We start from the raw sequence: 25,119 nt of genomic DNA on the forward strand, positions 1-25,119 counted from the left end.
TTTCTTCGTTCTGTCATTAAAATCCATTTGACAGTTAACACGTGTCATCATTATTGTTTCAGAAGTATGACATGACAGGTTTGAATGTATTCCTAAAACACCCCCACTATTCACGTCAGCCCGAAGTGTGGCGAGCTTATAAAGTGTGGTGAGCTCAGCGAGCCACGACCCCGGTGAGTGGACGCGGAAAACAAGCCTGAAATGTGGCGAGGGGACGCGGATTACTTGACATGTATTCCGTGTGCGCTCGCTACGCTTTGGGCTCGTTTTCCGCTGCGCTCACCACGCTTTGGGCTCGGTGGCTCGCTGCGCTCTCCACACTTTATAAAATTAACTCCACTCCAACGTGGATAGTGGGGGTATGAACAGGTCGGGAGGATGCGTACCATGTCCCCTCGCGGGGCTCGCTATGCTTGCCACTCTTCGGGCTGACGTGGATAGTGGGGGTTTGAAATGGAGGCATTTGCCAGTATGTAACATGGATCACTGGCAAATGCGTCTTTTATTGTGTGTGAGATGCACTTGTGCCCGCACCCCCCTTTGTGCATGAGACGTACGCTCGACCAAACCCCTAACCCTGACCGTCTCCCTGAAGGGAAACGGGCAGGGTTGCCATACCCTGCCGATCGAATTACTGAGACGCACAAGGATATGAGATGCTCATGCGTCTCAGTCAGATGGAGCACCTCTCCACCGGCGCCCTCATGATAGCCTCTCCAGTGACGGGTGTGGTATAGGGTTCCGACAGTCAGGATCCCGACTGGCCGGACTCAGACAGCATGGCAAGCGCAACAAAGCCCCTTGAGGGCATGGTGGCGAGCTACGCTCGCCACCTATTCTATTCTCCCTCTATGGCGGTCGTGGACCCCCACGAGCGAGAATAGCCGGTGGCCGTCGGGAACCCGTCTGTCTGTGTTTTAACAGTCGGGATCCCAACGTGGGTAAATGACTGTCGGGACCCGGCAAGCACCCGTGGGGACGGTACGGTGACTACGCTGCCTGACGGGAACACTACGCTGACTATGCAGACAACGTAGCGTAGCGTGCCGCCGTAAAACTACACAAGTACCATCCATTATATAAAATCTGTGGCAGGGCATGCTGGGGCACGTAGTTCCACAACAACTGGAGGGCCATGAGTTTGACACTACTGCTCTAGACAAAAGGCACCCATTGTGTATGAGGCTTAAAGCCCCATACTCACTACATGCCCGCGGCCAACACTGTTCGGTGAAGTCATCAGGCTGAACATGAAGGCCGGTTTGGCTATATTGCCAAATTGACTAGATATCACTCATTATTAACGATATTGAGACTAGAGATATTGTGAACAATATCACACAGAAACCCCTTTCTGAACAATATTGTTCTCAATATTGTATGTCGCTTTAAACTGGGTTCATTGGAGACTTTCTCCCTTGGCGCTGTCAGTTTAGAAATATGGGGGGATAATAAATAAAACAGTGCTGATCTGCTGCCTGTGCTACTGTGCAATAATAGAAAAAGGAAAAGCAAAAATGATTTGGGATGTGACAGCAGCTTTGAGCCGCACGTATACAGCCAGACCACCGGTGTGCCGGGCGACACATGAGTCAAGAAGCACTTGATGCAATGCTGCCTACCCTATTGCAACAGTGTTCCATATCAGGGCGTGGGCTGCGTGTTGTGTGTCAGTGAGCAGCTCGGTTACCCGGCAACGTGCGCTCAGGGTGATGACGTGTATCCCCTGCGGGAGCCGGCTCTGTCCTGCCGCTCTCACTTCCTGGTTGAACTTCGGGTGCTGTACGGCTTCACCATGTCCCACCAGACCGGCATCCAGGGTGAGTTTTGCCGCTACCCGGCGCTGTGACAGGACGATGGTGTGTTTGGGCGCCAGCTGCTCTGACTACCTGACATAAAGCTGGTGTGCCCAGGCTGCCGCCTGCCCTAGGCTCCCAGTGCTGGATTCTCCCTGCCGGGCGCTGCCTCCGACTAGTGACCCAGTAGTTAGCGCCACCGCTATTGCGCGGCTCAGAAACCGATGTGCAAGTCTATATATTTGTATAGTACATCATGGTTCTATGTTTAGTGTACACCATTTTCTGTTCTGTTACCGGAGAGAGTTCTGCATCAGGAAACGGATTGAATAACAGTAATTTAACACTTGTATAGGAGACCAATAGATGTGGCTTAGTATTTGCAGGCTATTGCAAATCTCGCCTTTATTCTGAAACCAGCGCATTGTTTTCCTTTAGAGCAGTGATGTGGTAGATTATTTGTGCTTTACCATTTTACTTATTATTTTGCTCACACCTGACCCTCGGCAGGTGAGAGGAGTAATAGGTATGTTACACCTTATTCCAGGAGCTGGGATCTTGTGAGACTAATAATAGATGGGGGCCGATGTACAGAGAATCCTATATGTTTTCAATGTACAACTCAGCGGGGATTATTATTATTATTATTTTTTTTTGGTACTCTTTACCTAGCACGGCGCCCATCGCGGGCATCGCGGGTACATTTATGTCTGGCCGCGACGCGACCGACGCGATGCCCGCGATTTCCCATTGAAACCCATGTTAAACATGGAAATCGCGTCGGTCGCATCGCGGCCGGCCATAAATGTACCCGCGATGCCCGCGACGCGATGCTCCCGATTTGCCATAGGAATCAATGTTAAAAGGCCCGATGGACACGATTTTACTGTTAAATGCCTCAATGGACCGGATGTGGCCATAGGAAACAATGTTAAATGGGCCTTAGAGCCCAAATAGTTACCCTGAACTCTGAAATGGCCCCCCCAATTGTTTACGCCACCCCACGATCAACGTCAACCCGAAGCGTGGCGAGCGCAGCGAGCCCGCGAGGGGCGGCGGTACGCGTCCTCCGACCTTTTCATACCCCCACTATCCACGTCGGCGTGGAGTTGAGAATAGAATAGTGTGGCGAGCGCGTAGCGTGGCGAGCGCAGCGGATACCTTCACAGCTATACGCGTCCCCTCGCGGGCTTCACAGGTGTCCATGGCGACGCGGACACCTGTGAAGCCCGCGAAGGGACGCGTTTACCTGTGAAGGTATCCGCGTCCCCTTGCGGGGCTCGCTGCGTTTGCCACGCTTCGGGCTCGGTGGCTCGCTGCGCTCGCCACACTATTCTATTCTCAACTCCACGCCGACGTGGATAGTGGGGGTATGAAAAGGTCGGAGGACGCGTACCGCCGCCCCTCGCGGGCTCGCTGCGCTCGCCACGCTTCGGGTTGAAGTTGATCGTGGGGTGGCGTAAACAATTGGGGGGGCCATTTCAGAGTTCAGGGTAACTATTTGGGCTCTAAGGCCCATTTAACATTGTTTCCTATGGTAAAATCGGGTCCATTCAGCCATTTAACATGAAAATCGTGTCCATCGGGCCTTTTAACATTGATTCCTATGGCAAATCGTGGGCCACGATTTCCCCATTGAAAACCATGTTAAACATGGACATCGCGTCGGTCGCGTCGCGGCTGGCCATAAATGTGCACACGATGGCCGCGACGCGACCGACGCGATGTCCATGTTTAACATGGTTTTCAATGGGGAAATCGTGGACATCGCGTCGGTCGCGTCGCGGCCGGGCATCTTTAGCCCGCATACGACGCGACCGACGCGATTTTTTACCTCACGATGCCCACGATCAAGATCGTGGGCGCCGTGCTAGGTAAAGAGTACCTTTTTTTTTTTTTTATCGATTTTATCCCAGCTATGTACTCAGGGGCTGATTCAGACCTGTCCGAATTTGGCCCTGTTTTCAAATATGCGCATGTGCAAACCCCGCTGTGTGAACGCCTTTGGTGATTATAACCCTCGCCGACTAAATCATTTGGTCAGCGACCATCAAATTACCTCCTTTCGGCAACATGCAAGGGGATGTGTTTGCGTACACATGTCCTCGAATGCTAGCGATGGGATTCAGGCGCCGGGAGAGGGTGGTTGTTCCGCCGGGTGCCATCTACCTGTTCGCAAGACTGAGATTACATGCAGCCTAGTTAACCAGTCTGAATCAGGCCCTAAGACTCCTCTGGGGAATCTCCCGCAAGTAAGTCTGCATAGGTGTAAAGTGGCTTGGGGTACCCAACTCAAGTCCTCGAGAGCTACCAACAGTTAATGTTTTCCAGATCTCCTCACAGAATCACAAGTGAAGTAATTAGCTCAACTTGTGGATCTCCTAAAATGTGTTAGTGAGAAATGAGTGCAGCTGTGCAGCAGCTAGGTTGTCTGGAAAATGTGAACTGTTGGTAGCTCTCGAGGACTGGAGTTGGCCACCACTGGCATAGACCTACAGAACCCAATGCCAAAAAGCCATCAAACTATAAAGCAGATAATTTTTAGCGATAGTGGGCAGAAAACTTGTTTGAGTGACTGGTAGTGTCCATTTGTAGTAGGTAAATGGGGGGGGGGGGGGGGGGAGAGAAAGGGTTGGTGGCTTCAAATACTCATGCATGTTGTGACCATTTTGGAGACATGTCTGAGGCTATGCCATTGTACAGCATGTAGTTGTAAAGGCTCTGGCAAATTCTGAGCAACCATGGGGTTACTCATAGGTTCCATGGTGTGATCTATGGGGGTTAATCTGGTTTGCATTTTTGAGTGTTCTCTGAGTGGGCCGGGGGTTTCGCCCATGCAAACTGCCCGGTGACTCAGGTGCGGGCAGCGGCGACCATCGAATGATGTGGGTGTACCCCATAGGCTGCGAATGGATATTTTGCCAAAACATCCATTCGCAGCCGTGCGGCAACTGAGCGGACCTGTGGGTGGCGTTTCGTCCACACACAACGCTGCGAAATTCACAGCGTTGCGTGTGGACCAGAATAATGTCCTATGTGTGTGCATATTGGTAGCAAATGGAAAGACCAGAGATGCCATTATTGGCAGCTTATTATCACAGATACCTTGCATCCACACTGAATCAGGGCCATACAGATTTTGCTGTAAAGTGCATAAGCAAATTAAAAGCATAAACGTATGTTGTACAATTTGCAACACTGTATTTACAAACCAGTAAAGTTACATGACTATCAAATTTTATTTTCAACCTGCAGTTCCTCTTTATTATCTTTATTTTATAACTAACAAAATCCAGTGTAGGCTATAGAAATACTATATGATACTACAGGCCTTGCATTGGAAAGAGCTTGTATCACACTCAAAAGGTAAACACAATAAAGTTTAAATATTCAGTTTTCTGCAATATATGTAGTGAAAGGGGATAGTAGAGTCTGCTTTATATCCTGCGATGTAATGTTTGCATTGTTATTTGTAAATAAACATTGCTCCTGGGAATGGGTTTTCTCTGATTTGAATAAGGCTATTATAGGTTGAGTATCCCTTATCCAAAATACTCAGGACCAGAAGCAGTTGGGATAACTAATTATTTAATATTTCCCAAAATTTTTATATTTCAATGAGGTATCTTGAGGATTGGACCCAAGTGTGAACACAAAATGGATTTATGTAGGATAAACATATCAAAACATGAAATACAAACATTCCTCACTTAACGACCGGTTTCCATTCCTACGATTCGGTCATTAAATGAGCGTGTATATAAATACATAATTCAAGTACAATATACTTCTAAATAAAGAAAAGTCATACTCCTAATCTCTGACATGTTGCGGAGACGCTGCAAAACGTGTGCAGCACGGGTCACTAAACAGTCTGGGTGTGTCGTAAGTACGAATGGGTAGGCGGGGGGTCGTGAGTCTGAGCATTTGCAGTGTGGTCGATAAATGAAGGCGGGTCCTAAGTCTGAGCGGTTGGTAAACAGGTAGGTCGTTGTGAGGAATGTCAGTACACACATATATATTTTATATTTGCATGAAACAAAGTTTGTGTACCATCTTAGACACTGAGGCCCTTAATTAGATCTGATCGCAGTACAAATGTGTTCTCAAAATGGGCCAAACCATGTGCACTGCAGGTGGGGCAGATGTAACATGTGCAGAGAGTGTTACATTTTGTGGGGTGTGTTGAAACTGAAATGCAAATTGCAGTGTAAAAATAATGCAGCCAGTATTTACCCTGCACAGAAACAAAATAACTCACCCAAATCGAACTCTCTGCACATTTTACATCTGCCCCACCTGCAGTGCACATGGTTTTGCCCATTTTGAGAACAAATTTGTACTGTGATCAGATCTGAATAAGGGCCTGAATGTGAAGGCCAAGCAATCATTTTCTTGCACATATTTAGTGCCAGTTACAGATCATGTCCCAAGTAGTGCTTTTCGCACATATAAAAAAAAATTACATTCTGGAAACAATGGTTTTTGGAATAATTTGGATAACCGATATCTGGATAGTAATTACAAAAATGGCATATTGCATCCTTTTTTATCTAGATGTGATGCGATCTAGTCCAAAATGCACAATGTGCATCTTATGAGCAGCATGAGTTGTACAAGTGACTATAGTGCCACCAGGTAGAAGTAGGAATAGGTTTCACTTAAATTTTTTTTGGTGGCCCAACAAGTCTATTAAAAAGTGAGTGTCCAAAAGTTACTAAAAGAACTACATTTTATATTTTTACACTCAGGGGGTATTCAATCCCAGGTCACGACTGTCGGGATGTCTTGACCCTGGAATCTCGACTGATATTCCTCATGCGGCATTCAATGTCCCGCCTGCGGAGCACCGAAAAGGGGGCGTGTCTGTGAGAAACTGCTGTAGATCTTGAGAATCCACGGCCGTTCTGGGAAAAACAGGCCTGACTGCTTTTAAAGTCGGTCTGTACGGGAAAGACAGCATTGAATAGGCACCTGCCGCTATTTCCCCCATTGGAAATAGTGGCCGGGGATTGAATACCACCTTTAAGGCACGCATACACCGGTGCGATATGGTCAGTTTTCATGCGATTGCGACACATTGGTGCAACAGATCTCATGAAAACTGGCACATTGCCGATGGTTTGGGGGCGATTGTGATGCGTGCATCTCAATCGCAGATCTCACTTGCTGCCACAAAGATTTGTCTCTATCCCTAATAGGATCACGTAAGATACATTGCATGCAAAAGGACGACATACAATGTATCATATGTCATCCTGTCCCCCTGGAAGGTCCCGCCCACATTGCAAGCAAATTGCATGCAAACAATTGGTGAGATACATCTCACCGGTGTATGGGCACCTTGTTTGCAAGATTATGGTCTTGGTTCTTGTTTGTATTGATTATTATTTCATAATAGTTAGCCATGTGTGGTTGAGCTAATTGTTTCTGTTGCATTATGTATTTCATAGTAGAGACTTGTGTTGCACCTTAATGTGCATTTCAAAAGTGGAAAATCTGTGCAGTGGCTAGGGCCAAATGCAAATATATCTTTGGAAATGTTGGGCAGTACTGTACTAACAAGACGTTGCATGAAGTCTGTCAGTTTCTTACGTACTGCTGAAGCATTATTTTATCCTCGGCCTCAGACCTGTACTTTGCACTTCCTACTGATAATCTGTCAGCATTATGTGCAAGTGAAATACTGTATGTCTCACTTGGTAGTAAACCTTGAATAATCAGCACTACATTCCTGCTCTGTAACAATACTCCTGTCCTATTGTATTTACACATTCATTAAATCTATGAGCCTGTACATGCTTTACTGACTTCCACATCTCCGAATGAATAGTAATGCAAAATTATTTTCATGTCATTCACATTTTGTTTCTATTTATTTATGTTGCATCCAATAAAAATCAAGCAATCCCCAGATAGACAATCAGAAAATCAGTTGTAAAAGAAAAGGGAATGCTCCTAAGCAATCATCTCATCTTATCATAGAGTATCTTGTGTGTAATAATAGAAATAATGATGGTGCAACATTGCATACATTCCAACACAACCATTTCCAGGAGGGACAGATTGCTCTTTTACTGGACTTCCCATTACCTGTGGTGGAACACCTTTATAGCAGTGAACTTGTTTAAAACAGGTGTTGGCAATCATACATTAAGAGGGAAGTGCAGGAACAGAGCAAGGTATAAAGAGGCTGGAGGCCTGCTGTTCATCGCTGATTAAATATATTCTACAAATAGTTTGTATATAAATAAATAATTGGTACTTGTTTCCTAGCACGGTGCCCCCCGATTTTGATCGAAGTGCATCTTATGCAATCGCATCGCATGCAATATAGCGACATGCGATGCGATTCGATTTTTAATTGTACAAGCACCCTAATGGGTGCTTACAATGTTAAATGAGGCCCCATTGTCAACGCCACCCCCACTATCAAAGCCAACCCGAAGCGTGGCGAGCGACGACGGTACGCGTCCTCCGACCTTTTCATACCCCCACTATCCACGTTGGCGTGGAGTTGATTTTAGATAGTGTGGCGAGCCACCGAGCCCGAAGCGTGGCGAGCGCAGTGAGCCCCGCAAGGGGACACCGGATTAGTTTACATGTATTCGCCATGCTTCGGGCTCGGTGGTATTAAAGGTAACAGGTGGTGGCAAACACTCTCCAGGACATATAATTTCATCTCGTGTCCATCGGCACATTTTCTAATTTGCGGTAAAATGTCTCTTTGCTGCATAAACGTCACTGCATCCTCCTTAGTTTGGGGTAAATGAAATCTAAGAACAAAATTATACCCCTTTCACACCGCACTTGTTAAACGGTATATTGCCGTTTTTTTTCTCGAAACATTTAAGGCTGCAGTGGGAAAGTGCCAGAGTTGATTTACCGGTTAAAGATAACTGGTATTTAAAAACTTTTTTTATGCAGTGAGAATGGCTCTGAAACGGTATTTAGTAAAAACAACAGATTACAGACCTGTGATAGGCTGTCTCCTGCATTCTGCCTTGAAACGCGTTCAGGGGATTAAACGGGTTGACTGATGTGAATGGTATTTAAAACGGTAATCTACTGCAATGTGAAGGCTTAAACCCGTTTTAAATACAGTTTAAAAATACCATTTTTTTTTTTAAATTTAAATATAGTAAACATCTTTTACATCAAAAATGCCTCTAGAGCAGATTTGTAATGGTTCCCTTGCCGAAAATCCTTATGTAGTGGGTAATGTAACTGGTGTAGCAGTGGCTGCAAAGATGTGGAAGTACCGTATTCTATAAGATTTGGATTTTTATCACCAGCTCTTTGCATGCTGTCATATTGTACTATGGTCCAGGGTCATTCCTGTCTTATTATTTATTACCAGTTACTTATATAGCGCACACACATTCTGCAGCGCTTTACAGAGAGCGTATTTGAACATTCACATCAGTCCCTGCCCCAGTGGAGTTTACTATCTATGGGGGTTATTTTGGTTCAATCTTTCTGACAAATTCCTTTTTAGATGGGTCAAAACCATGTGCACTGCAGTTGGGACAGATGCTACTTGTGCAGAGAGAATAAGATTTGGGTGGGGTTTTATTTCAAAGTGAGATCTATATTGTAGTGTAAAAATAAAGCAGTCAGTATTTTCCCTGTACAGAAACAAAATAACTCACCCAAATCTAATTCTCTCTGCACATTTTACATCTGCCCCACCTGCAGTGCACATGGTTTTGTCCATCTAAGAAGGATTTTGTCAGACAGAGTGAACTAGAATAAGGCCCTATGTTTCCTACCACATGTACACACACACATTCATTTTATGGTTCATTTTGTTGGGAGCCAATTAACCTACCAATATATTTTTGGATTGTGGGAGGAAACCAGAGTACCCAGAGGAAACCCACTGTCTTGCTTAGTGATGCTTAGAATCGCAGCTATTACAACTACTGTGTGGTAGCTGCAGCTCTACAACTACAATATCCAGGTTGACATGTGTACTGGAATAATCTAAGGTTTAGTATATTCATTATTTAGGTACATCAAGTTAGAAAAAGGTGTTCAAGCGAAGTTGTGCTATCTGTGCTAAAACAGGGAAGTAAAATGACTCCAGTCACTGGAGCGGCCTTTCCAGGCATGCTGATCAGTATCGCACACATGGTAAATCATGCATTAAGGTAGATCAGTTGTTCGCTTTCAGGCAGTAGTCTCCATGCAGGAAATACTGTGTGATAGACTAAACTTTTTATGCTACAGCTGCATCTGAAAGACCAAAACATTTTGAATAGACATTGTTTATTTGTCCTTTTGTTTATATCATCAGTGTTATATCCCCATTGGATAAAGCAACTGAAATACTAACAAAGCATATAAGAAAAAATGACTACTGTAACAATTTGTTTCAACTTGTCTTTCCATATTTACCACAAATACACACAAGCATTTAATCCACTTATATTACCTTTTGTGAGCCCTGTTTAATTTAACCTCCAATTCTTTAATAGTTTTGTCTAATAATTAATATAATCTAATCTTCTTCAAATATAGTGTTTTGCTACAGGATACCTAATAAAGAGAGATGCTAAAATTATCTAATCATGTTACTTGCAGAAAGACATTTGTAATGCTGCCCATACACGCTGCTATGCGTGCTGTTCCGATGTGTGCTTTGAGGTGCGCGCTCCCGCTAAAAAGTATGTGCTTGAACATACTTTTTGTACTTAGGTTTCATCACATTGCATGCACAGCAATGCAATGCAATGCAATGTGATCCCTGCTAGTACAGCACAGAAAGCACGCCCTCATAGCAGCGTGTATGGGCTGCTTTTAGATTGATTTTCAACTCCGAGCTAGTTACTTAAGCCCCATACACACTAGCAGGCATGGAGAACCTCAGCTGTTGTTGAACTAAATATCCCTGCATGCCCTGCTGCAGGTTTATTTATTATCAGTTTCTTGTATAGCGCACACATATTCCGCAGCGCTTTACAGAGAATATTTGAACATTCACATTGTAATCTCCACTGGGGCAGGGACCAACCTATATTCCCTACCACATGTACGTGCACACACAGACATTCTAGGGTTATTTTGTTGGGAGCCAATCAACCTACAGTATATTTTTGGATTGTGGGAGGAAACCGGAGTACCCAGAGGACGCAAGTACGGAGAGAATACACAAACCCTGCACAGTTAGGGCCATGGTGTGAATCGATCCCATGACCTCAGCGCTGTGCGGCAGTAATGCTAACTAACCATGCTGCCCCGTTGCTATTTAACCATGTTACAGTAAACAACAACAACAACCCCCCCCCCCCCCCCCCCCATTTTTGCTAAACATGTAGGTCAGTTTAGCTATATAGCCAATGACCTGCATGTTCAGCGAGTCACGGTGACATCACTAAACAATATTGTTTAGTGTGTACACTTCATTCACTGTCCGTGGCAGATATGGTATACTATAACGGCTGTGGGGTGGGTCATGCAGTGTGTTTGGGGCTTGAGTCTTGCCACATTGATATATATACAGTTGTGTCGACATACAATGTAGCTTCAATCACACTAATGCTGCTTTCACATTGCCAAAACGTTTAAGACCCAGTATTTTAAAACAGTATTTAAATCGGGTCTGAGCCACTTGACCCCTTTCACATTGCAGGTGAAAAATGGTATATTACCGTTTTAAACCCCTTTCACACTGCAGTAAATACCAGGTCTCAAGCAGGTTTGCAGTGTGAAAGCAGCAGAGAACAGGACAGATAGTAGCACTGAGACAGCGCAGTGTATATTTAATGTGCGGGTCAGCTCATTAAATATGCGCATATGTAATAAGCTGACCCGCTCATTAAATATGCACTGCGTTGTCTCAGTGTCTGTGCTGCCTGAGTCCTAAATACCGGTTCAGAGTCGTTCACACTGCAAAAAAACGTTTATTTGTAACCGGTAAATGCAGACTGGAGCTTTCACACTGCAGCTCTAACTGTTTGTTTTAAAAGTCTAAAAAAATCGGCAGTATACGTTAAGAGCTGCAGTGTGAAAGGGGTATTAACAGTGCCTCTGCTGGCCAGTTCCTGGCTAAGTGTCTTTGTTTTGTTTTTTATTCAAAAGGGAAGATGTACTGTACTAAACCTTGGAAACAATGGCGTATCTATAATGTAAGCAGTGTACACGGGCCCATGGGGGCCCACACTGCACCCATTTTTGTAATACTTACTCTCCGTCCAGCAGGCAGCAGCAGTAGTGCTGCCGAAATCGTACAGTAGTTTGCCATTTTTCCTGAGATCCGTGCATGTACAATAGGGTCTGAGCGCTGCTATGTGCTCTTTCAGTTTAAAGTGATTTTTTTTTTAATTTTTTTTACATTCCCAGTATTTGATGGCTTTGTGTGATGCTGTTTGCCCAGGCATGTATTGTACTGAATGTGTAGTGTTCTCTAAAGCTGGTAAACTTTTTTTTTTTTTTTTTTATTCCACCAGCAAGTGAAGATGTTCAAGAAACATTTGCCAAAGCCAGAAATGGAAAGTACAGGCTGTTAAAACTGGATATTGAAGATGGTTTGTATTTTTTTTTCTTCCTTTTTTTTTTTTTTTCCTTTTTTTTCAATTATGTGGAAATACTAATAGTAGTATAAAATATGGTAAGCAGACAGTAGTAGGGTGTGCTTAGTTATACTGATTATGTGTTATATTAGTAATTTTTATACAAAGGTGAATATTCATCAAAGCTTGGAGAGTTCTAAAGTACCATCTAATCCAATTCTATTATTTATCAAATATAGTCTCTGAAATAGACCGTTCAAAACTGATTAGTTAGTACTTTGGGGGAGGGGGGGGGGTATTCAATCCCAGCCGGGACTCGCCTGCAACAGGTCTGCCTCCCTATGGAGGCGAATTGTATTGTTGGAAACGCTGCTGGATTGCCGAATCCACGGAAGTTTCCGACTATCAGCGCCCGTTTTCGTCGATGTAGAGACTTTCCGACTGGCTGAAGAAAAGATCCCACATGGAATAGGTCAAATGACATTTGGCCTAATAATGTCGGAAATGGACTCTATTTCCGCCCAGCGAGAATAGCAGCCAGGATTGAATACCCCCTTTATCTCTAGTCAAGCTTTGATAAATCTTCCATAAATCTTCCCGGAAATCTTAATATAACCGAGTTGGCATTTTGGTATTGGTGTCTTTTTAGAAGCATCTATAGTTCCTTGCACAATATTGTGTATCCCATCTCATGTAAAAAAACAAAAAACAAACATCAATTACATTATGTAGCAAGCAGATGGTTAGTACATTTTGGAAGTTGGAATATTAAACACCTGTGTTGGCAAACATTGATACCATATTTAGAATTAAATTTACAATCAGAGGGATTTTTATGTAAATTAGTAAAAAAAATTGTACCACTGTAATTTTTGCAATCTGTACAACAATGTATTTCACAGAACAACTGACTGTAAGCGTCCGTGAAAAGCCTGAAAGCTCGTGGGACATAGACTTTGACTCCTTTATTTTGCCACTGTTAGAAGATAAGCAGCCATGTTATATTTTGTATCGGCTGGATTCTAAGAATGCACAGGGCTATGAGTGGCTCTTCCTGTCCTGGTCTCCAGACTACTCTCATGTGAGTTATTCTTATTTTTTAATTAAGTTAATAAAAATATAGTTTAATTTGTGAGAAAAATATATTCATTATATTTCTTATTTAGACTTAAAATATACACAGCATTACAATGTTTCCCAACTGTAAAGAATACAGGAAAGTGAAGGAGAGACCTCTCTTGTTTTTTTGTCATCTTTAAAAATGTATTTGTGCTTCAAAGTGTAAATATAAACAGCCCTTTTTTTATTTTTTTTATAATCACCTTTTTAAAGGTTTTGATTTGTACTAAACATAACTTAATAAGATTATTGTATTTTAAACCTTTAGGTACGACAAAAGATGTTGTATGCTGCAACTAGAGCAACTGTAAAAAAGGAATTTGGAGGCGGACATATAAAAGAGGAAATGTTTGGAACAGCCAAGGTAAGTGAGTTGAGTTTTTAATAATAAATTGACACCATAACCTGCTTTTATTGATGTATTTGAAGCCTTGTATTGCTACTATATGATGCTGGGGATGGCTCATCTATAGCTATGGCACATTCATTTTTATTAACCTCTATCTAATGTCAAGCTATAAAGTAACGCATTTGTCAGAGAATTTGTAAACACAAGGTGTTTTTTTGCCTCTTTTGTAAGCGGTCTGTCTAGATATCTTAGAAAATAAGCACACACCGCCTTATGTGTATGCCCCATAGAGATGGTCCGCCCATCTCCATCACCGGCCCAGATATTAAATGCATGCACTAAATATCTAGACAGAACGCTGGGGCTCGATCGCTTAGCATGGACTGCTAAGTACACAGGGGCAGATGTATTAAGCTTGGAGAAGAGATAAACTTGAGATAAAGTGGAGAAAAGGTAAAAGGAGATAAAGCACCAGCTGTGTTTGAAAAAGACAGTTGGGAGGTGATTGGCTGGTGCTTTATCTCCTTTTACCTTTTCTCCACTTTATCTCCAGTTTATCTCTTCTCCAAGCTTAATACATCTGCCCCATAATCACCCCATTCCCCATTGTCCCAGTGACACTGTTTGTAAAGCCTATTTCCCAAATTTGTTTACAATGTGTCACAATTAAATGCTTGGCAGCCTCACCACTATGTTCCCTGAGGGATAGGGAACAAACAAAGCCCAATATTTTTTTTTACCCAATAGTGGTATGGCGCCTATAACAAAGTCCAAATGCACCCTTGCAAGATCCACATCCAGTGAAGTAAGTAGGAGATGTTTTTATAGAGATGTGTCAGACACCTTACTCATGGATCAATTTGCTCCTGTATGAGATGTGTGAGAGTATTTGGAAATGTGTGTCCTAAATAAAGGATTGAGTGACTGAAGTTGCTTAGGCACACAAGGGGTGGTGGGGGCAACCAGATGATCCTAAAGTTTCAAGAGGTGAATTTTGAATGGGAGATTGATTAAAACAGAATATGAACAGGTGCTGCAGAACAGCATCCCCTGCCTTGCGGTGTCATTTGCAGTGGTTCATGTTGCACCACCCTAGTTAAGGCCCTGCTTCTTGCAAGGAAACAGTCAGTGCTTGCCTACACAAATTTAATGCATGGGTTGGGTCCTTTTTTATGGTAAATTTAATACCACCTACTACAGCTTATCTCTCTATGCTTTGCCATGCAGTCCGTGTGGACAGAATTGAAAAATAAAAGTAGCTATAAAAATATTATCAAAAATATTTGTAGAATAATAGAGTTGTACTATTAAATAGATATTTAGCAGCAACTCTCCCATGGGTTTGATCTCTATCAATTAGCATAATGTCCCTTTTTTTATTTTTGTTCTGTGTACAGGAGGATCTCTCACTGAGTGGATACAATAAGTATTTGGTCTGCCGGTCCGCTCCTGCACCTCTTACTGCATCAGAAGAAGAACTGCGGCAAATAAAGATTAAAGAGGTAAGCTTTACTCTGTAGATGGCAAGGATTATTCCATCTGGTTTTAAGATAAATCCTGTAGTCAATAGTTTCACAAACGTATTATTTTGTTTGTTAAATTGTTCTTAAATCATAACTCCTGGTATTTTCAGCATCCACATTTCGGGGCACTGCAGCAGAGGAGCAGGTTTGGAAATGGCCATCTTGATGTTTGACTAATAGCTCTCTGCCAGTTAGAATAAGCAGCTTATATTGGAAGCTTATCCCTCAGGATCCCTCAGGATTTGTCTGGTTTTAGAAAATATTTTTGCTGATAGATTAAAAGAGTTGTTATATAATAACTAAACTTAGATTAAAAAAAAAAATGTTTTCGTTCCCCCTTCATGGGCAACACCACATAGAAACAGCTAGGAGATAGAATCGTGCGTTGTAGAATGCAATAAGATAAAACCCACTTTATAATCGGCAGATGTAATGGTTTATAAAAGAATGTCATTAATGTAACTACTATACTCCTATTCCTGCAATGTTTCAGACTCAAACAGAGGTTGGGGTAGACACTAAACATCAGACTCTTCAAGGCATCGCATTCCCAATAGCAAGTGATGCATTCCAGGCATTGGAACAGCTGAAAAACAAAACTCTAAATTATGTCCAATTGGTAAGTACTGAAGACATTGAATACTTATCATATCATATACTTATGGTATTATACATCTTTGTTGGTGATGGGCAAACTGCTTTTCATATCGTAGATGATCACTTTGGTTTCTATTTTTATTTGACCATTTACCACATTTTACAAAGGGCATTCAAAGCATTAAAATGTTCTAAAGGGTTAGAAATTCTGCTCAGCAATGCTATTACCTCAGCGTTCTATTAAAAAAGTACAGCCCAACTCTAATGCTGGGTACACACCAGATGAATTTGGACTCAAGTTCCCCAATTTCGATGCGTCTAATGACCGATTGTATGTAAAAAGAGCAGAACTGTACATGTTTTCATTGTGATTCCGATGCACGTCTGTTGTTTGGTCACTTTGGAGATTTTACCTGCTGTACTAAAGATTCATCATCTACATTGGACTGGGTACAGATCGTGTACTCCAATCCAATCGTGCGACCATCATACGATTTCAGGAAATTGTTTCACGATTGTCGCACGATCATGGCCGTTCTGGTGTGTACCCTACATAAGTGAAACATCCTATGTGTATTAAAGCTCTTGATCTCTCCTGCATTTTCATGCTGACAAAACTATTGTCATTTTTTTCCCTTCAAGTTCTACCCTATACCCTATACATAATTGTATTGCCCTATGCATCCATGAGTCACAGTGCTAGAAAATGATGTATGACCAATCGTTTGTTTCTGCTGCTGCTTCTGTAACTGCTGGTTGTATAGATGTCAGGATCAATGTTTTTGTCCTTTTCACAGCATTTGGGAGCAAATGATTGATTGTCATTTGCTCCCACACAGTACCAGATTTGTGTTCCTACCAGCCAGATTGAATAGATAAACCTATAAGTGTGCAGTGATCGCGAAAACCTACCAAAAAAGTGGGTCCCTGGGACCCTTTACTTCTAAAAATTGGGGTCCTACCTGAGCCTTTTCTGGGTCCCAATGAAGGTTAATAATCTGAAAACTTAAACATTTAAGGCCAATATGAAGCTTTTGCCTGGGCTATACATTGTATTGTCATCTATAGCAGTGGTTCCACACATACTGCACACCACACACACACACACACACACACACACACACACACACACAGTACTTGCATTCACATAATTACCACACCACTCCACACACACCGCTTACCAGTAATGCATGCATAGTATATCACACATACTGCACACCACACACACATAAATAGCCCACCATACACAGACCTCTTTCCTTTAACAAAATTAATGCAGTCCAATGAATATTTATTTATTAACAGTTTCTTATATAGCGCACACATATTCCGCAGCGTTTTACAGAGTACAGTTGAACATTCACATCAGTCCCTGCCCCAGTGGAGCTTACAATCTATATTCCCAACCACACATACATGTACACACAGACATTCTAGGGTTAATTTGTTAGGAGCCAATTAGCCTACCAGTATATTTTTGGATTGTGGGAGGAAACCAGAGTACCCGGAGGAAACCCATGCAAGTACGGGGAGAATATACAAACTCCGCACAGTTACAGCCATGGTGGGTATAGAACCCATGACCTCAGTGCTGGCAGTAATGCTAACCATTACACCATCCGTACTGCCAGATAGCTACAGCCCCCACATCCCCTCCCTGCCAGGACCCTGGAGACACACTGACCATCTATGCATTGCGGCAGTTGTCCCTGCATGCTCCAGGGCTGTGTGATGTGCTGCAGCTCCATCTACATTCAGGAAGTGATTAGCTGCCTGTGTCCCACTCATTCTTCCCCTGCGTAGGAGCTCTGGGCTGTCTCTGCTGCCCGGGTCATGTGACCCCCTAGCTACGGCCCTGCTGAAACTCCTCTTTAAAAGCTGTGCGGGACCTCATAACAGTGGCTACAATGTTACGATCATGCTGGGTATGTCCACCCCCCTCCCCAGCAGTGTACATACAGTACCAAGCATGATGATAACATTGCAGCCACTGCTGTGAGGTGCCAGCCAGCCGTCAAACAATCCAGAGCAGCAGCAGCATCGAGGGGGACGGCACTGCAGTGCGCAGTACTGACAGGGTCACAAGGCTGGTCTCCTCCTTGTATGCTTGACTGCCCAGCGCCCTGGTGGCCCTGCAAGATCCATTACCTCCCTGGAACATAAAGTGGGCGCTGGTTTGGGCGTAGCGTGTCCCTGGGGACGCAAGAATATTTGAGAAATGAGTCCCTGGTGTTCAATAATGGGTAAATTACGCGCTACAGCGAGTATTTGTGAACCCTGGTGTGTCAACATTTTTGCCACTAATAATCTTCCACAGTATACTGTAGTTTGCTAGTTTCGGACCACTACCTCAGAAAACCTTGCTGCTTCCACTTTGTAACGCTGTGGGTTTCTACTTACTTTAACGCTCTCCCCATTTTGACAACGGCTCTGTCACATTCTGTGTCTCCTGAGAAATAATCTATGCTGCTGTGGGGAAAGAAAATAAACTCCTACAGACTACCCCAACCATTTTCAAAGCTGAGCACACGTGAATAAGCATGAGAATATAAACATGTTTGTGTATGTGAGAGAGCCTAACATAACGTGTGTTAAGGAGCATACACACAGAGCAATTTTGTGCTATTTTATAACCAACTGAATAGATTGCTTAGTAAGTAAGCACAGATCTCTCCGTGTGTATGCCCCGAGAGATTAAATATCTCCTGCTAACTAAGTCAGTGCATGCAGTCAAAATCTCTCTGTGTGTATAGACTGAGAGATACTTATCAATCTTTCATTATGAACCACTAACGGGCCTTTTTTTGCTTAAGCAAAATAGCTTAGCACAAATCTTTGCATGAGTATGTGCTACCCATGGGGGATCTGCACACCAGGAAATCGCTTAGCAAAATTGCTTAGCACACATCTCTACAAGTGTATGCCCCAGTATGCATGTATTAGTGGTTCATCAAAGAATCGACAAAATGTGTGTGTGTGTGTATATGTGTATAAAAGCTGTGTATCTCATACTGTAGGTGTCACAGATGCCTATAGGTGATTTATGTAACACCCGCCTAGCAGAGTACACCACATTGGAAAATAGATGTAATAAAACTGTCTGAAAACTTTTATTGTGTAGCCATAACAAAGGGAAATACAAGTCTCATCCTGCACGTTTCCTTGTTGTATATAGGTTTCTCTGATGCAAATGTATAGGATGTAACTCAGAATGCTGGCAGTGAAGTAACTACTTTGCATACATCTGTCAGCACATAAGGGGCCGGATGTATTAAGCCTTAACAAGTGTAGAGTGATAAAGGACCAGCCAATTGGCTCCTAATGTCATTTTTTAAACCCAGCCTGTACCATGACAGTTAGGAGCTGACTGGCTGCTCTTTTAACACTCTATCACTCTCCACTTTATCACTTGTTACGGCTTAATACATCTGGCCCAGTGTAATTAAGCATATCTCTCCAATAACCATTATTTATTGTCTACAGAAAATTGATATAAAAAATGAAACTATTGTGTTGGCCAGCACTGCATACACTGATGTGAAGGACTTGCCTGCAAGGGTTCCGAAGGATGCTGCACGTTACCACTTTTTCCTGTACAAACATTCCCACGAAGGGGATTACTTGGATTCAATAGGTAAAGTATTATGCAGACAGTTATTGTGTTTTCAATCATTAATGGTGTGAAGAAAGCTCAAATAAATCAAACCACAGATTGAGCCTCTTTCTTACAGGATGTTTTTGTATTGAGTCCAGCACATTTATTAAGTTGTGGTGCCATTTTCTGTTCGATAAGCAGCACGGTCAGGTGCCTGTCATACATCACTTCATACATCTAGTTGTACTTCACAAGCCCTACAAGTGAATAGTTGTGGTCAGTCACTTAGTAGTATATACAGGAGGTAACACTTATTTAACCCTTTTTGCCAAGCAAACATTTTTTTCCAAATATCTTGACTTTCTGACAATTACTTAATTAAATATTGATTTTTCAATATATTAAATTATTTACAAATCGCTTTATCCAGGTTATTAGAAGTATCACGGGTGTTTATTAAGGAGTCACCATGAAATCTTTATGGTAACTTTTCTTCCAGAGTCCAAATGCTAGGTTACATTTTAGTTGCTTAACAAAGGTATACATTACTATATTAATATTATTATTACATTTTTTTATTTTCTTTTTATAGTTGCTGCTATGATGTAAAAATCTTATGCCGATTAGTGTAGGCTTAATCTGTTCTTATTCGTGACCTATAATGTACCTAAAAATAAAAAATACTACTTTTTTTTTTTTTTTTCTTTATTGAACCCGTTGCATAAATATATTAAGTGTCCTATTAAATAACTATTGTAAACTTTGCTTTCTGTATACAATACTAACCTCAATCATTCTTTCTTAAAGGGACAGTTACCCAAACTGTACTCCATATTATCCAAAGCTATTTTACAACCATTCTAGCATTTACAGATAGACTACAACCACACACACACACACACACACACACACACACACACACACACTGGGTTCATTCTAGCGCCCTGCCCCTTTCAAAACCAATGCAGTTCCTCTTTCCTGACAGAGGTGGTGTTCTCTGCTCTGGGGCTTCTAGCACAGTCTGGTTTGTATCTTAATGCACAGATCAGAGTGTGCTATAAATCCAAAAGCAGGGAACGACACACCAGGCAGAAAAGAGGAACTACATTGGGTTTGAAAACTGCAGCGTGCTAGAATGAACACTACACAAATATTTATTTTCAAGGTTTTCAGTGTTTTACATGTGTTTTTTTATTTTCTTTGCAGTATTTATTTATTCAATGCCCGGGTATAACTGCAGCATAAGGGAGCGCATGCTGTATTCTAGCTGTAAGAATCCTTTGATAGATGTTATTGAAAAACAACTAATGATGGAAATTACCAAAAAGGTAAGATTATTTTCTTTTTTGTCCTTTTGTGTGTATGGGTATTGATGTCACATATTATGTAATTACCTCCAGATGATAAGAGTTTCCCCAATCCACCGGAAGAGCTTGAAGGCTATAGCAATCTCTGATTTATACCGGCCAGGTTTTTTCAACTCATTAAGGGGTATTTCAGCCTAGATAAGACAATACCTGCTATGGAGTGCAGAATTGTTTTTTCTTTAACTAATAATCACAATTGGTAAGATTTCTAATATTGGGGCAGATGTATTAAGTCTTAAAAAGAGATAAAATGACTACAGGTCACACACCAGCGCTGGTCCTATCACTGGTGGCAATAATAACATTTATATATTTAGAGTTTAGTTGCAGCCCTCCCCTCAGAGGAATTGTGTACCTCTGTTGGAAAGATATATAATTGGGTGACAATATAATGTCAATATATGACCATATAAATTGGCACCTTGGAAGGCGCAGCTTTACTCTAATAATAATAATAATAATAACAACAGGAGACCCACATACCCATAACCGTGATAGGTAATTATGCTGCTTAATTATAAAGAGACATTGAATATCAGCCATAATAGCCTTACAAAGAGACATTCTATCATTGCCTCATACCATTGCCTCTTCATCTATTATTTTTTTATAAGTTTTATTTGTTTGTGTTATATGTCTGTCTTTTTTTATTAAGAGAAAAAATGATTATACTATAAAGTGTTGTAAATGTTTTTAGACTAAAGCTGTGCCTTCCATGGTGCTAAATTATATTGCCACCCAATCATATATCTTAACAAGAAATAAATACAAGGGTGATAAAGAGAGATAAATGTCCAGCCAATCACCTGCTAACTGCCATGTTACAGGCTGTGTTTGAAAAAAGTCAGTAAGGAGCTGATTGGCTGGACGTTTATCTCTCTCTTTATCACCCTTGCATTTATCTCTTGTTAAGGCTTCATACATCTGCCCATTAATGTGCTAAAACCAGACCCTATACTTAGTGTTATGATTACAAATATGCAGTGCATTAATTTTATTTTTTTTACAGATAGAGATAGACAACGGAGATGAACTGACTTCGGATTTCCTCTATGAAGAAGTACACCCGAAGCAACATGCACACAAAAATGCTTTTCAAAGGCCTAAGGGCCCAGCTGGAAAAAGAGGCATCAGAAGACTGATTAGAGGTCCTGCAGAAGCTGAAATGGCCAATGACTAGAACAGTAGGAAGTCCTTGTGTGGAGAGGCAGAACTGTAATCATTCCATGGCTGTGTTCTTATATAATGAACACTGTTATTTTATGCAGGACACTGTCATTTAGGCATGTCACTCCTCCTAATGTTAACCTCCTTTCCTTGTACCTGCAACACCTGCCCTTTAGTTTATGAATGAAAGGCTGATCTTACATTATGGATGTAGATGGAACAACTTTTAGTTTTAAGCACACATTATGTGTTCCAGCAAAACTAAACGGAAAGAAGCAGGAGCCCAATGCATTGTATTGGTTGCATTTGCAATATAATGATTTTGTGGAAGAATAATCATTGCTGCCTGTACTCTGGGCACTGATGCTTTAAAACATGTTACCACACTTATAGGTAGATATATGAAGCAGTGATAAGGGAGGAGTAAGCCACAGAAGAAGTGGCTCATGGCAACCAATCAGCTGCTCTATATAATTTTATATTATGCAAATGATAGATGTTACTTCAGTGCTGATTGGTTGCCATGGGACACTTCTCTGACTCACTTCTCCCCTATCACTGCTTCATACATCTACCCCTTATTTTTGATGATTTTTTTTGTTTTTATATTTTAGCAACTCAACCCACTTAATTTCCTTTTAATGAAGTTGCACTGGGTTAGTAACATGCTTTATGATCTGACTGGGTCTTTGTAATATACTTAAATCCAAATTAGTTTTCTTTTATCCTTTTTTTTATATATATATTTGCTTTTGTTTAAAACTTTACTATGACTATCTGATGCAACATTTCCAAGAGACGACTCACTACAGCCTATCTCTGTCCTGTACCTATCTCTGCTTATGTGTACTGAGTATGCATGAATCCATATACACTAACAGGGTGGAACCATGCTGTACAGAAGTATATCTTGAACTCAAAAGGCCCATACACACTGGGTGACTTTGAGCTAAAAGTCGCTCAAAACAGTAGGTTTGAGCGGCTTTCAGCTCAAAGCTGCCCAGTGTGTATGCCCCGGTGATGAAGCGGTGAGCGCTGCTGCGCACTCCCGCAACATCGCCGGGAAAGCCGTTCATCTGCTGGTTATACCAGCAGTTGAGCGGCTTTGCATAGCGCTCCGCTATGCAATGCCGCCCCCCCCCCCCCCCTTCATTGGCGCTGGGCAGGGGGTATGCACTGAGCGGCTTTCCCCATAGCGATGAATGCTATCATCACTGGGCATAGTCGCCCAGTATGTATGGAGCTTAAGTGATTAACTGAGTGGTTTGTTTTGATAATAAAGGCAATATATACATTTATGATAATTAGGGTTCACACCCTAAGATAGTATAATGTGTGATTTATAGTTTGTACGTATATGCCTTTATAAAACCCTTTAGAATTCCCATTCTGGCCATATGCTGCTGATGGCACCACCATCTAACAAAGGAAAGTAAGAGAAACACTACTCAAGTGTAAAAACTAATGGTCACATAATAATCTTATAAGTACGCAATATTTTTTTTCTTGATGATTATCTTCTTGGGAGAATGTGTAATCTCCACATGGAAGTACCAATACACTAATCTCTATCCATAAAACTTGAATCTGCCGTGTGTGCTCACATTAGTGAGAAAATATCACACTACAACTTTTTGCACTATAAACAGATTTTAGGGAATCTTGGTTTTCTCCTGCAGACACTGCTTCTTTGTGTTTTCTGTTCTAATAAAAAAGAAAGCATGATGGTCAGCATTGCTGTTTCATAGGGCTGATGCCATGGGTTTATTTGGTGAAAATAACGTCATAATAAAAAGTTAATAGATCATAAATGTGAGTTTAGCCCTGTGGCCTCAGTACATATTAGTGGCAGATGAATGCATCTTGCTTTTAGAAAATAAGGTCTAATATGGGATAATTACAAAATATGTATTGACATTTACGCCACAGTTGTGTATATAGTGTGCAGTCTTCATTTTTAAGAATTAATTTGTGGAAACAAATGTTTATCACTCTTTCTCTCGCTCTCTCTTTAAAACTAAAGGAAAATAGAAGAACATTCCCTACTTTCATTGGAATGTTTTTTTTGTTAAAAAAAAATCTGTACTTTCATAGAAATGTCAGTACAGCATGCTTTTTCTTTTGGAACCAAAGCTTTTGCTATTGTAACATGCAAGTTTGTAAGCAGTTGCTACATTTGTAGCAACAATGTTTGTTATTCCAGACTGTCCTCTATTAAACCCTTTGAGTGCCAACTTCTGTGAGAGCGTTTCAAAATATCAGCTAAAAATACCAGCGTGTCTCACATTGTTTTATAAATTCAAATAACAAACGATGGGTAAATATAGATTATATTTCCTATACAAGGTAAAAATTGTAGGTCATTATGATGAACAAAAAATGTTTGCTTGCCAATTTTCACACCTTTTTTACAAATTCACTTGGCACTCAAAGGGTTAAAAAATGTTTCATTCGACAGTACTGTAATCTCCTTCCTGACAAATCATTATACGCAGTGTGGAGCACTTGATTTTTGAGGCGGCTCTTTGAATATTGTTGACTAAAGCCGTATGCAACACTTTTATTTTTAAAAATGTTTTTTTGTACCACAGGTTTCTAACTCTCAAAGTACCTTTCTAATGCTTTAAAAAGAATTGTATTACAACCGCATGTTTTACAATCTATGACCTGATTATGCAACTTTATATAACTAGAAAATAGCAATAATATTTTTCAAATGTGGCATTTGAATATTGTTGATGTACATATGATTTACTAGATTAATTTCAGAATGATTCTATACCTGATGAACAATATTTGTGAATAAACATTTATTGAGGCATCAATGTTTTTGTCGTGTCTTGCAATTTACTTATCTGATCTCTATATACCTATTAAGGAATATTTTTGTGTTCCGATCTTTCATGTTTTATAACTCCATAAAGATCAATATTACCGTCTCCCACATTGAGCATGATCTGCATTCAGTACGCGGATAGACACAGTCCAGTCTGGTCATAAAATGGATGGAGAAGCACTGTGCTCACAAACTAATGTTAATTTCATTGCAAGGGACACCCTTTCTTTTAAATGTTACTTATAGCATCCAGAAC

General features: G+C 41.5%; 1 protein-coding gene across 1 annotated transcript; it reads left to right on the forward strand.

The window, feature by feature from the left end:
* The first annotated feature begins 1,591 nt into the window (after nt 1-1,591).
* TWF1 (twinfilin actin binding protein 1) lies at nt 1,592-24,848 on the forward strand. The gene is made up of 9 exons (XM_083182661.1): nt 1,592-1,820; nt 12,248-12,325; nt 13,213-13,391; nt 13,698-13,793; nt 15,176-15,280; nt 15,795-15,920; nt 19,382-19,532; nt 20,700-20,821; nt 21,870-24,848. The coding sequence occupies exons 1-9, from the start codon at nt 1,607-1,609 to the stop codon at nt 22,038-22,040; spliced, it is 1,242 nt and encodes a 413-aa protein (XP_083038787.1). The 5' UTR covers nt 1,592-1,606; the 3' UTR covers nt 22,041-24,848.
* Nucleotides 24,849-25,119: the final 271 nt, after the last annotated feature.

This window comes from Crinia signifera, chromosome 4 (genome assembly GCF_055691185.1).
Source record: "Crinia signifera chromosome 4, ASM5569118v1, whole genome shotgun sequence".
NCBI lineage: Eukaryota > Metazoa > Chordata > Amphibia > Anura > Myobatrachidae > Crinia > Crinia signifera.

Bases quoted from the DNA above. Each gene is read 5' to 3' on its own strand.
- TWF1 (XM_083182661.1), top strand. From the start codon at position 1,607: ATGCAATGCTGCCTACCCTATTGCAACAGTGTTCCATATCAGGGCGTG. The intron at 1,821-12,247 runs GTGAGTTTTGCC...TTATTCCACCAG, and splicing joins CCACCAGACCGGCATCCAGG to CAAGTGAAGATGTTCAAGAA. The intron at 13,794-15,175 runs GTAAGTGAGTTG...TTCTGTGTACAG, and splicing joins AAATGTTTGGAACAGCCAAG to GAGGATCTCTCACTGAGTGG.